The sequence below is a fragment of the Vidua chalybeata genome, chromosome 3 (genome assembly GCF_026979565.1).
Source record: "Vidua chalybeata isolate OUT-0048 chromosome 3, bVidCha1 merged haplotype, whole genome shotgun sequence".
NCBI lineage: Eukaryota > Metazoa > Chordata > Aves > Passeriformes > Viduidae > Vidua > Vidua chalybeata.
The window spans coordinates 12338323-12354800 of NC_071532.1; the positions used below are offsets into that span (position 1 = coordinate 12338323).

Consider the following 16478-nt stretch of genomic DNA (forward strand, 5'->3'; position numbering starts at 1 on the left):
GGTTTATAGCTCTTTGGAGTTCATTCCTATTTATTCTCATTGTCTATATAAATGTCTAGTCAGGTTTTTTTTTTAATGAATGCCTTTCCTTGTTACCCAGTGGCAATAAGTTCACTGGATCATCAGTGTTTAGGATGAAAGTAATCCTCCCTGTCATTCATTTGGATTGTGTTTTTTTCTCATTTTGCCTTATATCCTGGCAGGTCACAAAATAAGCAAATAAAAGAAACTCATGCCAAGTCTAGGGGTCACAGGGACTGTGACATTGGACTTGGGCAGCATTCCTGGAGGCTTTGGGCAAATACAAAATACATCTTGGGGAAGCCTAGGATAACTTCTCTTAGCGCAGTAATGGAACGTAGGAAGGTGAATCCAAGGGCAGCTCCCATTCCCTGAGGCAACCCTTGCAAATGCACCAGGCATGGGGAATTGGGTACTTCCAAGTGGCATTTCTGGTGGTCTCAGCCTAGGAAGATTTGAAGAGTTTTTGGAGGCTTAACTGCACTTTTGCCACCAGAGAGCAAAACTTGGGGCAGGGTAACACCAGATAGAGTCACCAAGACCATGGCTTGTCCTTTTCTTCATCATTCCCCATATATGCTATCAGTTCCACTGCTGAGTGTGTGCATTGCTGTCTGCCAGCCTGGCCATGTGCCACAGTGTGGCAGAGCATCAAGATGGTGCAAATTGCGAGAAAAGAGCCAGGAGGTTTTCTGCCTTCAACTCCCACTCCCTCCCTGCTTCTCTTTTGCCTGCCCCCTCCACTTCCCCGCTGAAGGCACAAACACCTACTGCCCATGGAAGCTATTTCTAAGCAATCCCGGGCATCTGGGGAATGAGGCTCTGAACAAATATCAGAGCGTGTGTGTGCAGAGAGTGCACACACACGCACACACACACACACATGCACAGCCACGGTGCTGCTGCAAAGTCAAATATAGACCTTGTGGAAGGGGAACAATGGCTGGGGTTGGGTTACATGGCTGTAGGGCCAGCGAGCTGCTGTTTGTTGTGGGCTGGGGTGGAATTGGAAAAGCAAGGGGGGTGGGATGGGGGAGAACATTTGTTTTAACCTAGAGACCCCGGGCTGGTGCTGTACGTAAGGCGGAGAGGGTGACCCGGAGCAAGAGCTGAAGAGGATGATCATTTGAGTTGGCAGCTCAGAGCTGTTTGCAGTCTTTCTCCAGTTTCTTTGTGCTGCTTTTCCGCCTTTCTTGAGGAATTAGAGTGAGCAGGAAGGGGTGAATTTCTCTGGGCTTCTGCACAGGGAAGAGCTTCTGCTCTGGAGAAGGCTTCTTTGTGAAGGAGAAGCGGCATCATTATCTGTTTTCTCAGCCCACCATCTGCCTCTTGTCCCTGATGTCTGGCTGCCTCCAAGGTGCAGGTTCCAGACTCCGGAAGAAAGGGAAGCAGCTTCAGCTGGTTTTGACAGGTAATTCCTCCCTCTGTCTGTGAGTGGTGATGGTGTGTTGGGATGGTGGTGGGGGAGGGAGTCTTCATCTGGTATGCATTGGAGGGAAAACCATGACAAAAAGTTGCTCCAGTTCCCGCTCCAGGTCCCTACTTTGTGGGATTTCCTTCACTGGAGGGAAAAGCCATGGAGGGACTCTTATGGCTAGGAAAAAATCCTTCCTAATTCTGATCCAGCAGCTGTTCCATCTGAGACGCCTCTAGGGATGGCACGGCAGGGATCAGAGCCTAGTAGAACGGGGTCTAAGCCAACCACAGGAATCCATTCAATGCCCATTTCTTGGGTCTGCAAGTAGAGCTGCTCTGATTAAATAGTATTAGGCAGTCCATGGACTGACACAGTGAATCTGAGACACAGGATTGTGCATGAGGATGGGACTGGAGCCCTTCGGTGTGGAGGAAGGAGTGCACCCAAGGTTCACATCGCATGGGTCTCTTCTCCCTCCTCTGTATTCCCCTTTCACTCCCATCCATCCCTGCCTGCTTCTCTCTGTGATACTCACATGCAAAGCCAAGCCTCAAACCACTAAACACATTTCCTCAGATATCCCACCTTCTGAAATCACACCCTGGATTTTGTTCTTCATTCCCCTTCCTCAGAGCTCAGATCTTCAGCAACCAACTTTATCTCCTCAGCCTGGGTAGCCTTCACTTGCTGGTACCTCCAAGAGAGGCAGCACAGGGAGAGCCACGTGTCCCAATCTGTTGACTGCAACCTAGTCCCATCTCCCTCTCCCACAGCACATGTGCTCTGGATGCAGATACTTATGGATATCAGCATATGTCAGGGTCCCTCTGCAGCCCCCCTCCTATCTGCCCATTCAAATGCACACATGGCATCTAGAGGGTTTTCTTGGGCACGTTTAAGCAAGTGAGGTTTAAGAGCACCGGGGCATGGCTGTGTGTCATGGTTTGACATGGAAGTGAATTTTTTCTAGGAAGTTGGGTCAAACTAATCAGTGGTCAAATTTGGATATTAGCACCTAGAGTGACCACTGAAAGTATAGACACGCTTTTGAGAACATAGGGAATTAAAAGTAAGAACTCTTAGGAGAACTCTCTCTTTTAGTTCTGGTCGTCAGAGAGTGCAGACGCTCTCCTGCCCGGCCTCGGGCTGGGTGGGGGAGGGGAAGCTACGCAGCTTTGTCTAGGTAGGCCGAGGGGCTGAGGGTCTGGAACTGAGCTAGCTCTTAGACGGAAGGGTGGAGAGAAGCGGAGATGTCTTTACCTCCCCCCCCCTTAAGAGGGAAAGAGACAGAGAGCCTAGCGGCACCTAGAAATTTGCCGACAGAAGAGAAAGAGAAGGGGGGGGAATGTCCAGCGTGAGAAGCAGAACATCAGACCGAGATATCAGCCGTCCAAAGAGTCTGAACTTTTAACCCTTTCCAAGAAATGAGGGCTTTTTAAAAGTATTACTCCTCCTTGATTTGTAGTGGAAAAGAGATAGTCCGGGACCTGAGATGTTAGAAGAAGAAATATTTAGGTAAGAGGAGATAATAAAGTAGCTTTTAGCTAGACTTTTCTTGTTAGCCATGGACTGAACCAAAATCTCCTGCAATAGAGACTGCATTTTAGAGGGATGCAGTAGTAACCCAAGGAAACCTGTTTCAACTTTGAACAACACAAGAATAGCGAAAAACGAAGAAAGCTAAAGAAAGAATAGTGATACCCTCTGTCTTCGAGAAAAAAATGAGTCCTGTTTAGACCCCTCGGCCCCAGAAGAAAATAAGAGGGACTGTAGTCCCAAGATGAGAAACTAAACTGTTGCATCTTTAAGTCTATAGCAAAGCATCCTTAAAGGAGCCCTATGAGCAGTCTGTCCATGCACAATAGTAAAAGCACTGTGACATAGACTAGAGAGTGTCACACTGACAAATTTTCTCCAGGCGGTTACCATGTGTAACAAGGAAACACAGAGTAGCAACTGTGTTTCCTAGGGGGGTCTGTGGTACAAGAGAGACCTCTCTCTCTCTTAATAGTTTGAGTATTGATTATCTAAAAGGTAGTAATTTAATCAAAAATCCCAGGTGATGTTTCATGCTAAGTGTTTTTAGAAATTGAGAGGAGGAAGAGTGTTTTAAAGAGTCTTCATCCTAGATTTAGTTTATGTGTTTTCTGTATTAGTAGTAGTTTAATAAAGTTTTTTCCTTTGTTATTAAGCTTAAGCCTGCTCTACTCTGTTCCTAATAACATCTCACAGCATTTATTTAAAGAAAGTACATTTTCATAGGGACACTGGCATTGCGCCAGTGTCCAACCATGACACTGTGCAATGACGTTGCAGTGCAGTGCAGTCAGGACCAGGGCAGATCCCAGCAGAGGAATACGGGAGCTGATGAGGATGTTGCAGGAGGTGGTGTTCTATCTGACACAGTTAGTGAAGGTGGTAGGGTTTCAGGGAGGAGGTGAGGGTGAGGCTGAGCAGCCTACACTCAGTGTTGGAGGTGTCGCCTTAGGCTCCAACCACGACTGGCAAAGAGTGCAAGGCAGGGTGTTGTGGGTGTCAGAGCAGAAACGTGGATCATTCCAGACCCTAGAGCTGTAGTGATGGAAGGAGATGGTGTCTGGTTTTAAACCAAGTACCAGAAGCTGTGCTTCTCCTTCAGTCTTCCCCTTTCCTTTTTGCTGTAAGCTCCAGACATGGTAGGAATCAGGGCTCAAAAGCGGGCTGAGCTGGCTGTGAGGGATCGGAGGATGAGAACAGATGTAGACTCACAGGAAGTATCTCAGGATAGAGCTGGTGCACACCTGTCCCATAAATATCCAAAGAGCTGATGGAGCAACCTAAGCAGGAGGTGTGGACTTCTCTGTCCCTCTGTCTGTGGGGTGATAGAGACAGGAGGAGGAAGAGGGCAAGGAAAAGAACAGGGCTCCTGGCTGACAGGAAAGCAGAAAGGAGGCAGGAAGGAGGTAGGCTGAGGTAGGCAGGGTGGTAGGCCCCCATTTTATCGCTCAATCATGTTAGGCATGATTATCAATCAATCATCATAGGCATGGTAAGGATGGGCAAGGAGGGGTCCCTACTCAGAGCTGGCAGAGACCTTGGCTTTGATGGGGTTGCTGCCTGGGCTCTTACTGGGTCCTGAGGCCTGCAGAGCTACCCATGGTTGCCACAGGGTGCTGACAGGGCTGTCAGGAACTGCAGAGGGCTGGGGGGACTAGAGAAGGTGAGAGCAGGGATGGGTTGAGCTTTATCTAATGAGATGAGATGGAGCGTGAAAACATCCATTAAGTGCCTGTAGGACATGGTTCTTCCTTCCTGGTGAAAATGAGCAAACCTTGTGGGATACAGGGGTAGAAAAAAGCTGACTGATGTGAACTTGTAATCTAATTAAGGGTTGCTAGGACCTTTGAAGGTGATGGATATGATCTTGTCAAGCAGCAGAAAGGCCATGCAAGGTGAGAAGGAGAGTGGGCAGCTCTTTCTTCTGAAGATGTGACAGCCCAGATCCTCTCCCACAGTTGCCTTAATTGTTCCTTATTGTCCCCTGAAGTGCTGATGTCCACATCTTGTGAGTGGCAGTGAGAAAAATGCTGGGGACCACAGCTTCTCTGGATGGCTTCTTTTTTTTTGTGGGGTGATTACTACAAGTTGAACCTTTATTTTAACGATGGGGCTTCTTAATCCTACAGTTTGCCATTGGAGATGTTTTAGTGGACCCCGGGACATCAGGGAGGGGCTGCAGGAGGTGTTTTTGCTTATTAGTATTATTTCAGATAATCTGCACAAAACGAAGGCTCGGATCATCACGCACCTATTTCTGAGAGGGGTGCCGGGCTGAGAGGCTCAGTGTCCCGCGGGACCGCGTCCCTGCCCAGGCAAGGGTGGCGAGCGCCGCAGCCCCTCGGAGCCCCGGGCGGGGGTACCCCCAGCAAGGCCGCGCCCCTGCGGGGATCGCCAGCCCGGGAAACATCTCCACGCTCTGCGATCGGTGCTGGGAGCCGGGGCCGGTGAGCCCTCGCAGCCGCAGCTCCCCCGGGGCGGTGGGGTCGGGCGGGGCCGTGCCGGGGTACCCCCCCCGCCCCCGGCGGCGGGAGCAGGGCAGGGGTGAGCGGGCAGGGGTGAGCGGGCAGGGCGGGCCGGGTCGGGGGCTGCCTGCGGTTTGGGGCGGCGGGAGGCGGGATGTCCCGGGGAGGGAGCGGGGATGTGCAGGCACACGCAGCCGCTGGCAGGCGGCCGGGGCTGCACGGCGGCGGCGGCGGCGGCGGCGGGCGGAGCGGCGCGGCACACGCGGCGGTAGCTCCCTCCGCAGCCCCGCGCCTCCCCAGCCCCGCCGCCGCCGCACCGGGCATGGCCGCCCCCCGCCGCCGCGCCCCGCGATAGCCCCACGAGCCGCCGTGTCGCCGAGGTGAGCAGGGGCCGGGGACCCGCAGCCCCCCAGCCCCGCCGACCCCCTTTTCCCCGCCGCCGCCCCGGCCGCAGGGGCACCGGCGGGGCTCCGCGGAGGGTCCCCTCCGGGGACAGCCCTGGGGTGGGGTGGGGTTGGGGGGAAGGCGAGCACCCCCGTGGCCGTGCCCCTCCGGGGGGCACTGGGGCTTGGGGTGGTCCCAAAGCCGCGGGGGGATGGGGGCGGGGGGACAGGCGCGGCGAGCCGCAGCGGCGCGGCATCCCCCCAAGGTTCCCACCCTTGCCCCCGGACCCCAGTCCGGAGGGGTCCCGATAGCCTTCGGACTTGGAGCACTGCCTGATAGCCCACGTCCTGGGGATGTCCCTGGTAGTCCCCAAACGCACCGAGGTCCCTGATACCCTCGAAAGGGAGGTAGATAGACTCGGGGGTTGTCCTCACAGCACCCGGAGGTCTGGTAGCCCCCAGCCTGGCCAGACAGAGGTGGACAAGTGGGACGGAGGGAGCTCCCTCGCCCGTGTCGTTGTGACCCAAAGCCAGGCCTGTCCAGGTGGGAGCTGCATCCCTCCCAGGGTGCCGGGGTCCGGGTCGACCCCGGGGGTTCTGCTGGGAGCAGCACCCATGGGGTGACTAGGTCAGGAGGCCTGAGAGGCTATGCCTCGAGTGGGGAGCTGTCGGGGAAAATCAGCCTTTGCAACAGGGAAAAAACAGCCTTTGCAATGGCATATGATTGGAGCTTATGCTTCTCACAGCCCTGAAGGAATATGATACTCACTCTTCAGCCCTAAATTATTTTATAAGTTTCATAGCAATTGCTTCACCCTCCCCTGAAATGCAGCAGCTGTTTGCCACTGCCCAATGTTTAGGGGCATGAGGCGAAGGAAGGTCCTGCAAGCATTTTGTCAAAGTGTCTGTGGAGAGGGAGGATGCAGCAATCCATGGTGGGATTTGGCTGGGGCAGTGGCAGTAACATCCTGTAGCCCCTCTGAAAATGCTGCATCCTTCGTTGGTGGTGGTTTGTTTGCTGGAGAGATGTTCAAGCAACATCAATGCTTTTATGGGCTATTACGTCCAGTCCAGGCAGGTGAAGCTCTTAGCAGGGATCCCAAAACCTGTTCCTGCAATGCATGTGTATGTGTGTGTGGGAGGGCTTATGTCCCCATCTTAGAAGTGTCTCACAAAACTATGGACCAAACATAACCTTCCAGAGCTGGAGTCAAGCTGAAAGTGGAATGGCCCCTGTTCATCACACCCACGCAGCTGGATAGAGTCTGCTCCATACCTTCACCGTTCTCTTAACAGAACTGTTTAACCCCTCCCACCTCATTACAGTAATATATTTATGATATCACCCTTGAATTTCCTGCCCTTAACAACCCCAGAAGGCTGGGAGGGAATGAAGCATTTTTGGAAAGTATTTAATGCTACTTCAAGAGGGCAGGAGGCGGTCGGAAAATAGATGGGTGCAGGAACCTTGGGCTAGCGGGGCTCTCTGCAGGACAGCTGAGGAAAAGGACCGGACCACACCTAGTGAGAGGTGTGTGTTCACATTTCCTGCCTGGGGCTGCAGCCCAGCTTTAGTGCCTGCCACTACACTCTTGCTTGGACAATGAAAGAGGGCTGCTGTTTTCTGTCTGCTCCTCTGCTAGATCTACTGGACTCCCTGCTCTCCTGCAGGGCTTGAAAAGCTGCCTGGGCACTGTGAAGAGCACTCAGCCCATCTATTCATTCAAATGTGCACATGAGGACCTTATTTAACACAAAGCAGAAGCGTCCCAAATCTAGGGAGGGAAGATGAAGGTCCCCACAGCTGGGTGGGTATTTCTCCTGACAGCAGCTACCAGGGGCAGGTGCTCCAATATGTGCTGTAACAGCCTGAGCTATTACACATTCAGGATTGAGTGTGAACACTAGGTTCTGCTGTACACACATTTTCAAAAGCTTTTTAATTCTTAGTGCCCCAACACTGACTTAGAGGAAGATGTCTGGATGGAACAGAGGGGAGTGCAGTGACAAGGCTGTGTAAAACTGGATGTTTCAACTCAAACTCCCAGGCAGTAGAGAGGAGCTGTGCTGTCAGCCAAGGGATTTTGCTGAGCTTGCTCTTTTTCTCTCTGTAGGTGCTCATCTCGGTGGGGCCACACTGACCATGCTCAGGAGCTTCTGTCTCCAGCTCATGTCCTTGATTTGGATCCTCTTGGCCCATCACCAGCTTGTGCAAGGTGAGTCTCTGTACACATGGGTCCTTCTCTTTCATATCCATCTTTCTAAACCTGTCCTTGGCATTGCTGAAGTCTCCTCAGTTTTCCATGCAAAATCGAGATGGTCTGACTTGGAAAAGCAGAAAATGCCGCCCAGCCATTAATCACCTGGGGTGTGACACTAGAGGCACCTTAGAAACTCCTGCTCACAGGGGTGGCAATGCCTGAGCAGACTGACAGAGATATCCCTGCTGCTCTGTCTTTCTCAGTTAGCGTGAATGGGTTCCCAAATTTCCAGCTTGCTCAGGGGAAAGAAGGTCCCTAAAATGAACAGCTAACCCTGGATCCAGTGAGAAAAAATCCTCTCCCAAAGATTAGTTTGCTCTATCCCTGCTCTGGATAAGCAATGAATTCCCAAAGCCATGTGCCAGGAGAGATGGTTACAAATAGGAAAGGTGGCAATACCCAGGCTTGGGGCTGAGCAGTCCCAGGATGCTGCTCCAGCTCCATAGTGACTTGTTTTAGGAGGCTCTTACCCTGTGCAGTGGGACCTGCTGCCTCACTGCAGCAAAATTGCATGCACAGGGGATTTCTTCTCCTGCTCATTTTCCCAGCAGCAGAAAATACTGCTTGGGAAAGCCTGAGCACACCTCTAGGCATGGGGGCTTTAATCTGTTTCGGTCCAGGATGGAGGCGCTCAGGTAAGGACATTCACCTCCTGAGCCTGGCCTGCACAAGACTTGCACAAGACTTCTGGAGAAACCCCCCTGCTTCTTGACTTCTGCTCTAGTTCTGCTGCTTATGGAGCCAGAGTGAACCAGCTCCCCTGTGGAGCTAAGATGCAAGCAAGTGATGGGGAAGAAGGGAAGGTGGAGATGAAAGGGAACACCTGGCACAAAGGAGAGGATGAGAAGTGGCACAGCGAGGACATGGCTCAGTTACAGCTTCTATGGCTTTTAAATAAATAAACAGAACTGGATACCTGGCCCTGTGTGATGCCAAGTCCTGCTTCCCTGTGCTGGAAGGGGAGTTCTGGCAACTTGGTCCTGGAAGAGGGCAGGAGCTCCTGTCAGACCACTCTGTGCCAATAGCTGTCCTTGGAGATGGTGATATCCTGGAAGGTAAAGAAGAACCATTCTTTCCATTTCCATCCTTGGTCCCTTTGTGCCTCTTGCAGTACTTGGCCCTGAGCTTTCTCATCATACTTGCTTCAAGACTGTGGGACCGAGGTCCCAGGTGGGTGAGTCCCTATTGCACAAGTTGTCTTAATGCACAGGCAACCCCAGCTCTTGCCCAGAAGGGCCCAAAATCTAAGGGAGGCAGCAGAGAAAAGGTGGGGAAGATGACCAGAGACTGGGTAATTTTGAATCAGAGCCCCATTTCTCAATAAAGACAGTGGACTGTGAAATCTTAATTTCTTGTGTGGCATCCAGTGAGTGAAAGGAAGGTCCCCCACCTTACAGTTCTGGGGACAGGTAGGCTGGGCACTTAAGGAAACACCCAGGGTCATGGGCAGATCTGGAATCATCTGTAGTTCTCTGCTTAATCCAAGTCCACATGTCTCTTGTCTTGTAGGGGATGACTGCAGTGAGCGCTGCAATCTCGCCCATGGCTGCTGTGACCAGGATGGAAAGTGCAGGTATGGCTTGTCTTTGGCTCTCTACTGCTCCTTACTGTAACTGCTCCCCCTCCCTTGACATTGTGTCCCTGGTGCCTACACCCCTGCCCAGAGCTGAAGCACCTCCTCCTCCACTCACCCACACCTGGAAGCGATCACTTGGCTCTCTTCTTACCTGACACCCTCTGGAGTGAGAGATTTTGATGCCTCAGCCTCTTGCTGGTCCCCTCTAGCCTTTGCTCCAGTGCTTCCAGGGTGCCCACCTTCACACACTGACCAGTGTTATTCTGCTGAGCCCTTTTTGTCTAGAGGGAAGCTTAGGACAGCCTGGCCGTGCCTGGGTGATGGGAAGCAGCCTTTAGGCTCAGATATGATGGGGGGGAAGTCATCAGGCAGCAGGGCAGGCATGAGGGCTGGCCAGCTTGCTTGGCCTCCTCGCTGATTGAGGTGGAGGTGCTCTCCCTGAGGCATGGAAGAGAAGGGCTTCCAGTCATGTGTATAACTGAGGGCTTTGGGGTCCCCTCTCAGAAGCCTGAGCTGTGGTGGGGATCTCTGGATGTTTTCAAAAAGGGTTTACCAGCAAGCTGTGAGCTACAGCAACAGAAGTGATATTTGGCATCCCAGCTCCAGCTGGTGCTCAGATCCCACAGGTTCAAAGCTCAGAGCCTGACCCTGCACTTCAGCCTGGGAAGCACCCATATAACTGCTCTGGGCTGCCACAGACCCACTGCCTGTTGTCCTACTGTAGGGCCATTGAGAGCTCCCACTCTAAAAGGCAGCACTGGGAGGCAAAGGCTGGCTTTGGGCTGGCTGGGACACCTGTGGCTGCAAGGGGACAGGCTGCCCAATGCCACCCTGTTCTCCTCGCCAGGGCATGGTCAGTCCCCTTTCACAGAACAGCCCCTGGTGTCACACCACACCTGGGCCACTTGTTCTCCTTGCTGGCTGCTGTATCAGGGAGTGTCCAGCTCTGGTTTGGCTGGGCCCCCGTTTGCAGCTGCATAGAGCTCCTCCCTGAGCCCTTTCAGCAGCTGTGGCTGGTTGGGGGAGCAGGGTGCTGCAAAGCCCCAGTAAGAAAGGCCACATGTCACCATGTGGCAGGTGTCCCACTACAGATCTTTCCGCACGTGAGTTGCTGCTGCTGATTTCAGGCCTCCAGAGCATTTGCTGAATCTTGTGGCTTGGCAGTACCTCAAAATCACCTCAAACTCAGGGAAACTTGGCTGCTTACCTGGCCCCCTTCCTGGCAATTTTTAGGTTGGCCAGCTCCCTTTTGGAGAAGTGGAAGAATTGGTAGCACCTGCTCCTTGCAGGTACTGGGGGGTAGGGGTGTAAACATCCCTCTGCTCAGGGCTGTCCAGGTATGAATGTATTTCCCCAGACTATAATAGGCACATGGTATCACCTCCAGTCCCATTGAAAAGCCTCTAATTAATATATGTGTGTGTGTACATATTTTTATATATATATATATATATATATATTTGACCATTTTCTTCACTCCTCGTCTCTTTGGAATAACATACAGCAACAACAGCCAGCTCAGGTTTGAAAGTGCACCTGTGGGCCAGTCCCAAAAAACTGCAGTCACCACACATTGTGCTTAAATGAGCCCCAGCCATGAAAATGAACCCCCTTCCTTACTCTAGAAACTGTGTTGTTTTTGTTTGGTTTCATTTTGTGCTGGTTTGAGAATATCTTTTGTTGTGGCTTGGTGCCACCTCCTCTGAGCTCTCATCTTGTTATCACTTGCTTTCTGCCTTGGAGCTGGCAGGTCTGAGGGATGCCTGCCACTGGAGCAATGCAGCTTGGCTTTGCTTAGGCATTGCCACTGCCCTGCTCTCCTGCAGCCAGAAGGCTCGTTGTGTGCTGCAGGTTCTCCCGTTGCACTGCCCGTGTGAGCTGGCTGATAAGTCTCTTCTGTGCACCAGCCATAGCAAGCAAGGTTTCACAGCTGGCTTACAGTGCACTCCAGACAAAAAAATGACACACATTATAATGCAGAGAGGAGCAGTGAAACACTCGGACCTCAGCAGCCTCTTGGCCCTTTCCCTCAGGAAGCTCAGGGTTAGGGATGGGCTTCTCTCTGCCTGTCAGAGTGGCTGCCTGCTGTGGGAGGCACAGGAATTGCTGAGCTAATGCAGTGGTGTATACAGAGTGGCTGGTTGGGGGAGATCAGAAGGATGTGGGCAGTGAAAGTGAAGTTGCTGAGCTTTGCTGCTGGCCACTCACCCTCCCTGGCTGCAGGGGGTGTCTGCTTCTCCTCTGTCTGCTTGCTTCCTCGGACAGATGAGATGCCAGTACTTACCTCTGGAGGAGGGAGCTAGGAGGTCCATGGGGCCTTTGGGAGGGTATCTGAGCACTGCTGTATCTGTAGGGGCCCTGCACAGCATGTAGCCAGCTTTTCTGCAGCCCCTGCTTGGATTTGATTTGATTATTTGATTTGATTTGATTTCCTTATGCTGCTATGCCCTGTCCTCCTGCAGGTGCGATCCAGGCTGGGAGGGGGAGTACTGCGAGGAGTGCGTGCGTATGCCGGGCTGTCTTCACGGGACGTGCCACCAGCCTTGGCAGTGCATCTGTCACTCCGGCTGGGCTGGCAAGTTCTGTGACAAAGGTGAGTTGTGGGCTCGGCATCCCTGCCTCTGGTGCTGAGAGCAGAAGCCCAGCACACCCTCATGGATATGTCAGCCAGCGTAGCCAGAAGCCACCTGGGTGATGGTGTTTTGGCTGCCTGGGAGAGGGGATGTTGCCTGGCAGCCACAGCTGGAACCATTCTGTTCCTGCAAGAGAGGTCAGACTGCTGACACTTGTTCTCTGGCTGTATGGCAAGAGCTGGTGTGATGCTGGCCAGCCTCAGGAAATGGAGCAGATGAACTCATTGCATTTCCCATGCTGCATCAGGACTCCAAGCAGCATCCCCTGCTTTCCCCAAGGCTTCCTGCCTTCAGCAGGTGGCTGGGGGACTCCCCTTCTCCAGCCCTTGGCACTTGTCTGTACCAGGGGGTCTCCACTGGTCAGACAGTTGGCATGCACTGCATCTTCACAACCACGCAGGCACTGCACTTGTGTTGCTGCAGGTGCCTATTGGAGGGGAGAAGAGAGAAGCTCTTGCCATTTCTCCATCCCCAGGGGGTTTGGTGGGTTGTGTTTGCACTGAGTTGGCCACATCAACCCTCTTTTCTCCCTAATTCACACTATCTTTTTCCCCTCAGACATACACATCTGTGAACACCAGTCCCCCTGCCAGAACGGGGCACAGTGCATCTACGATCGAGATGGGGAGTATTCCTGCTTGTGTCCAGAAGGTTTCCACGGGAAGGACTGTGAGATGAAGACAGGGCCATGTGAGAAGGCAGGGTGAGACACTGCAGTGAGATTACAGACAGCATTAACTTTGGGTCACACACTTCCAAGTGGAGGCCCAGCTTGGCTTGTTACCTGTGAATTTCCATACAGTAATGGAGTTAAGCCAAGATCAACTTTGGCTTTGGTTTAGCAGCATGCAGTGCATGGTCCTACCAGGGTAAGGGCTTTGTTGCAATCTGAACAGATTCCTGTCCCTGCTGTAGGAGGGAATCTGTTCATCATGCCTGGGACATCCTATCTCCCAAGCAGCCAAAATGCTGTAGGCGTGATGAGCTGATATCCATGATGCCTTTGGGGAGCATCAGGAGGGCATGTTTCCTCTTCAGATCATTTGGCTGAAGACCTTCCCTGGTGGGTGGTGGGCCTGAGCACAGCCACAGCCTTTGAGGAGGTCCCATGGCCTCTCACTCAAGGAAACAGGAGCTCCCATCCAGTCTTCTCCCAGAGATAGCTGCCCCCACAGAGAGAGCTGGACACACTGACCATGCAAGCAGCTCTGCGTGTTTACCTCAGGTACACCCCTGGGGTAGGGGAAGCTGCTTGGTCTCCAGGGCCATGACCTATCCTTGCTCTCTCCACACAGGTCTCCATGCAAGAATGGTGGGCAATGTCAAGATGAAAATGGCTTTGCCAGTAACTTCACCTGCCGGTGTCTCGCTGGCTTTGTGGGGGCTCTCTGTGAGCACGATGTGGACGACTGCCTGATGCGCCCCTGTGCCAATGGGGCCACCTGCCACGATGGCGTCAACCGCTTCTCCTGCCAGTGCCAGGTGGGCTTTGAAGGGCGTTTCTGCACCATCAACATCAACGACTGCGCCAGCCAGCCGTGCAAAAATGGGGCAAAGTGCTATGACCGCATCAATGACTATGACTGCTTGTGTCCCGACCGTTTCACTGGCAAAACCTGTGAGATCTCCGTCCCTGAGCCCACCTGGTCTCCTCCCTACCACCCTGCAAACCATGAGAATGCTGGAGGTTTGAAAAGCACCACTAGTGAGATGCCAGGGGTGACACAGCCAGAGCCCATCAGGACTGTGGTCACAGGGCGGCGTGTGGCCAACCACAGTGAGAAAGAGCCAGGGGGAGGGTTGTTGAAAATCTCTGTGAAGGAGGTGGTGACCCAAAGGGACTCAGGGCTGAGTGAAGCCCAGCTGGTGACAGTGCTGGTGTTTGGGGTGCTGACAGCAGTGCTGGTCCTCATCACTGTCCTGCTAATGCTGAGGAACTGGCAGAGAGGCCGTCAAAGGTCGAACTGGTGCCAAAGCCCTTCTCAGGCTGCAAGAAAGCTCCAAGACCAGGAGTGTCAGGTGGGCATGCTCAACACCATCTTGATTGAGCCAAGGAAGACCACAGAGCTGTGAGCTGCGAGGACTCTGAACCAGGCCCTGGCAGGTCATCATGCTGGCAAACCCCGTGAACTGCACCCTGCGGAGCCACACTGGCACCGACTGGGCAGCAGGGAACGGCTCCCAGGGCAGCAAACACGTCAACAAAACCCTGGGTGTTGAGCACTGGTGTGATGGCCCTGCCTGGGTCTGAGCTGTCTCCTGTCTGGCTGGCTCAGCTGGCACCCACGGGCATTTGAAGGCAGGGCTGTGTTGGGCCAGCCCTGCAGGGGAGCAGTGGTGTGCTGCCTGCAGCAGCCCGTGCCACACAGGCACCGTTTTCATCTGACTCCAGCCCTCAGAAACAGGACAGGTAGTGCTGAGGAGGGCACAGCCCTCTTGCAAGCCCACATACTGCCAGACCCTTCGTAACTCCTCTCTGTGATTACGGGAAGGGGCTTTTTCCTAATTTCTGCTGGTGTTGGGATGCTTCTTCTGGGGCCTTTGGGACAGTTATAGCTGCATGGGTCTCCCTGCCACAGTACTGTATGGTAGTTCCTGGCTGTTTCTGGAGGCTGTCATTTCAGATGCCATATCCCTAGGGAGTGAGCAAACACCCTTGCTCCCTGGCCTTGTGGTTCTGTAAGCCAGTTCAAAGAGACTTCAAAAATCATTGCAGGTCTCATGCCCTTCTTCTGCCCTGGCTGATGCACCCTCCTCTTGCTGTCAGACTTGGGGGTTACAAACTTTCCTCCTGATAATCCAGGGATCTCTTTGACTCACTTACCAAGCCGTCCTTTCTGGTCTGGCCACAAATCACCAAGACCCTTTGCCTCTGCAGTGTGCTCTTCTGCCTCACTATTTGCTCTCCTCTGGGCCTGAGCTGATCCTTCTCATATGTCCTCATAGGTAAAACTGGAGATGGGCAAGGCTGTGCTGTGGCTGGTTCAGGAGCAATAGAGGATCCAGGTCCTCCTTTTCTCTCCCATTCACTCTGAGGCAGGCAGCTGGCTCTAACCTCAAATCAGTCACTGCAGCGTTTCTCGTACAACAAAGGCTAAACTCCCCACAGTGGATGTGAGCCTGGGATGAACATAGCAAGCAGACACAAAACTGCCTTCTCCACCATTGCTAAAGCATGGCTGAGAGGCAGCAGATGGTCAGGTCACTTACCCTTTGTACAAGGTCTGTTCCTGCCTCTTCTGGTCTGGTTTGCAGTAGTTAAGTGTCTCTGTCCCAGGACCAGGGATTTCTGTGCCTCCTCATGGACAGATGAGGTAGATGGCTAAGCAGTGGGGCAAAACTCCCCACAACCCAAACCCTACTACTGGCTTGTAGGGTTGCAGAGCTGGGTTCAAGGGGGTGTGAAGTGGGGCAAGAAGTGACCACTCAGGCAGGAGTGAGACCTGGGAGAGGGGACTGGGGCTTCATCAGAAAGATTATTTTTTTAATACATGGATGGATTATGTACCTTTATCAAATAAAACAAGTACAAGCTCAGAAACAGTGTATCAGAAAATCATAAAACAATTTAGGTTGCAAGGGACCTCTGAACACCAACCTCCTGCTCTCAGCAGATCCAAGTAGATCAGGTTGCTCAACAACTTGCTGAGTATCTCCATCACTTCCCTCAAGAATGCAAACCCAGACTGTGGTACAGGAGTTGTCCTGCCTTATTCTCCATCTGCAGGGATGGGGATGGCTCCTACAGCCTCAGGAAAAGGAATGGCATCTACCCCTGGACAGCATAGCAAAGGTGTGGGCTAGGCATTGCCTTAAGAGTGTTGGGAAGGAAGAGTCCCAGGTGCCTATGGCAAAAGCAAGATCCTAAAACTGACAGCAGCTGTGGGTTTTGTGCAGCTGGAAGCAGGGCAGGAGGGATAGAGAATTTCCCTTGAGGGAGTGGTCTTGAAATAAACTAGCCTTAGAGGCCTTTAATGCAATTGCATTCTAGCCCCTTCAGGGAAAGACCTTCTCCACTGAAAACCAGAGGAAAAGTAGCAAGGTCCCTGGGTGCAACCTTCTGGGCTTGGAAAAGCCTTCTGGGAATAGTAGAGAGTAAGGTAGGGTTGTCTTTGTAGAGAGGGCACCACTCTTGTATCTCATAAGAATGCAAGTGTCTGATGAGGAAAAGGGCTAAGGACCTGAA

At 52.8% G+C, this 16478-nt stretch overlaps 1 protein-coding gene across 1 annotated transcript; it reads left to right on the forward strand.

The window, feature by feature from the left end:
- Positions 1-5734: 5734 nt before the first annotated feature.
- Positions 5735-15885, forward strand: DLK2 (delta like non-canonical Notch ligand 2). The gene is made up of 6 exons (XM_053938123.1): positions 5735-5819; positions 7937-8038; positions 9593-9656; positions 12122-12252; positions 12851-12995; positions 13588-15885. The coding sequence occupies exons 2-6, from the start codon at positions 7966-7968 to the stop codon at positions 14363-14365; spliced, it is 1191 nt and encodes a 396-aa protein (XP_053794098.1). The 5' UTR covers positions 5735-5819; positions 7937-7965; the 3' UTR covers positions 14366-15885.
- Positions 15886-16478: the final 593 nt, after the last annotated feature.

Bases quoted from the DNA above. Each gene is read 5' to 3' on its own strand.
- DLK2 (XM_053938123.1), top strand. From the start codon at position 7,966: ATGCTCAGGAGCTTCTGTCTCCAGCTCATGTCCTTGATTTGGATCCTC. The intron at 9,657-12,121 runs GTATGGCTTGTC...GTCCTCCTGCAG, and splicing joins GACCAGGATGGAAAGTGCAG to GTGCGATCCAGGCTGGGAGG. The intron at 12,996-13,587 runs GTGAGACACTGC...CTCTCCACACAG, and splicing joins GGGCCATGTGAGAAGGCAGG to GTCTCCATGCAAGAATGGTG.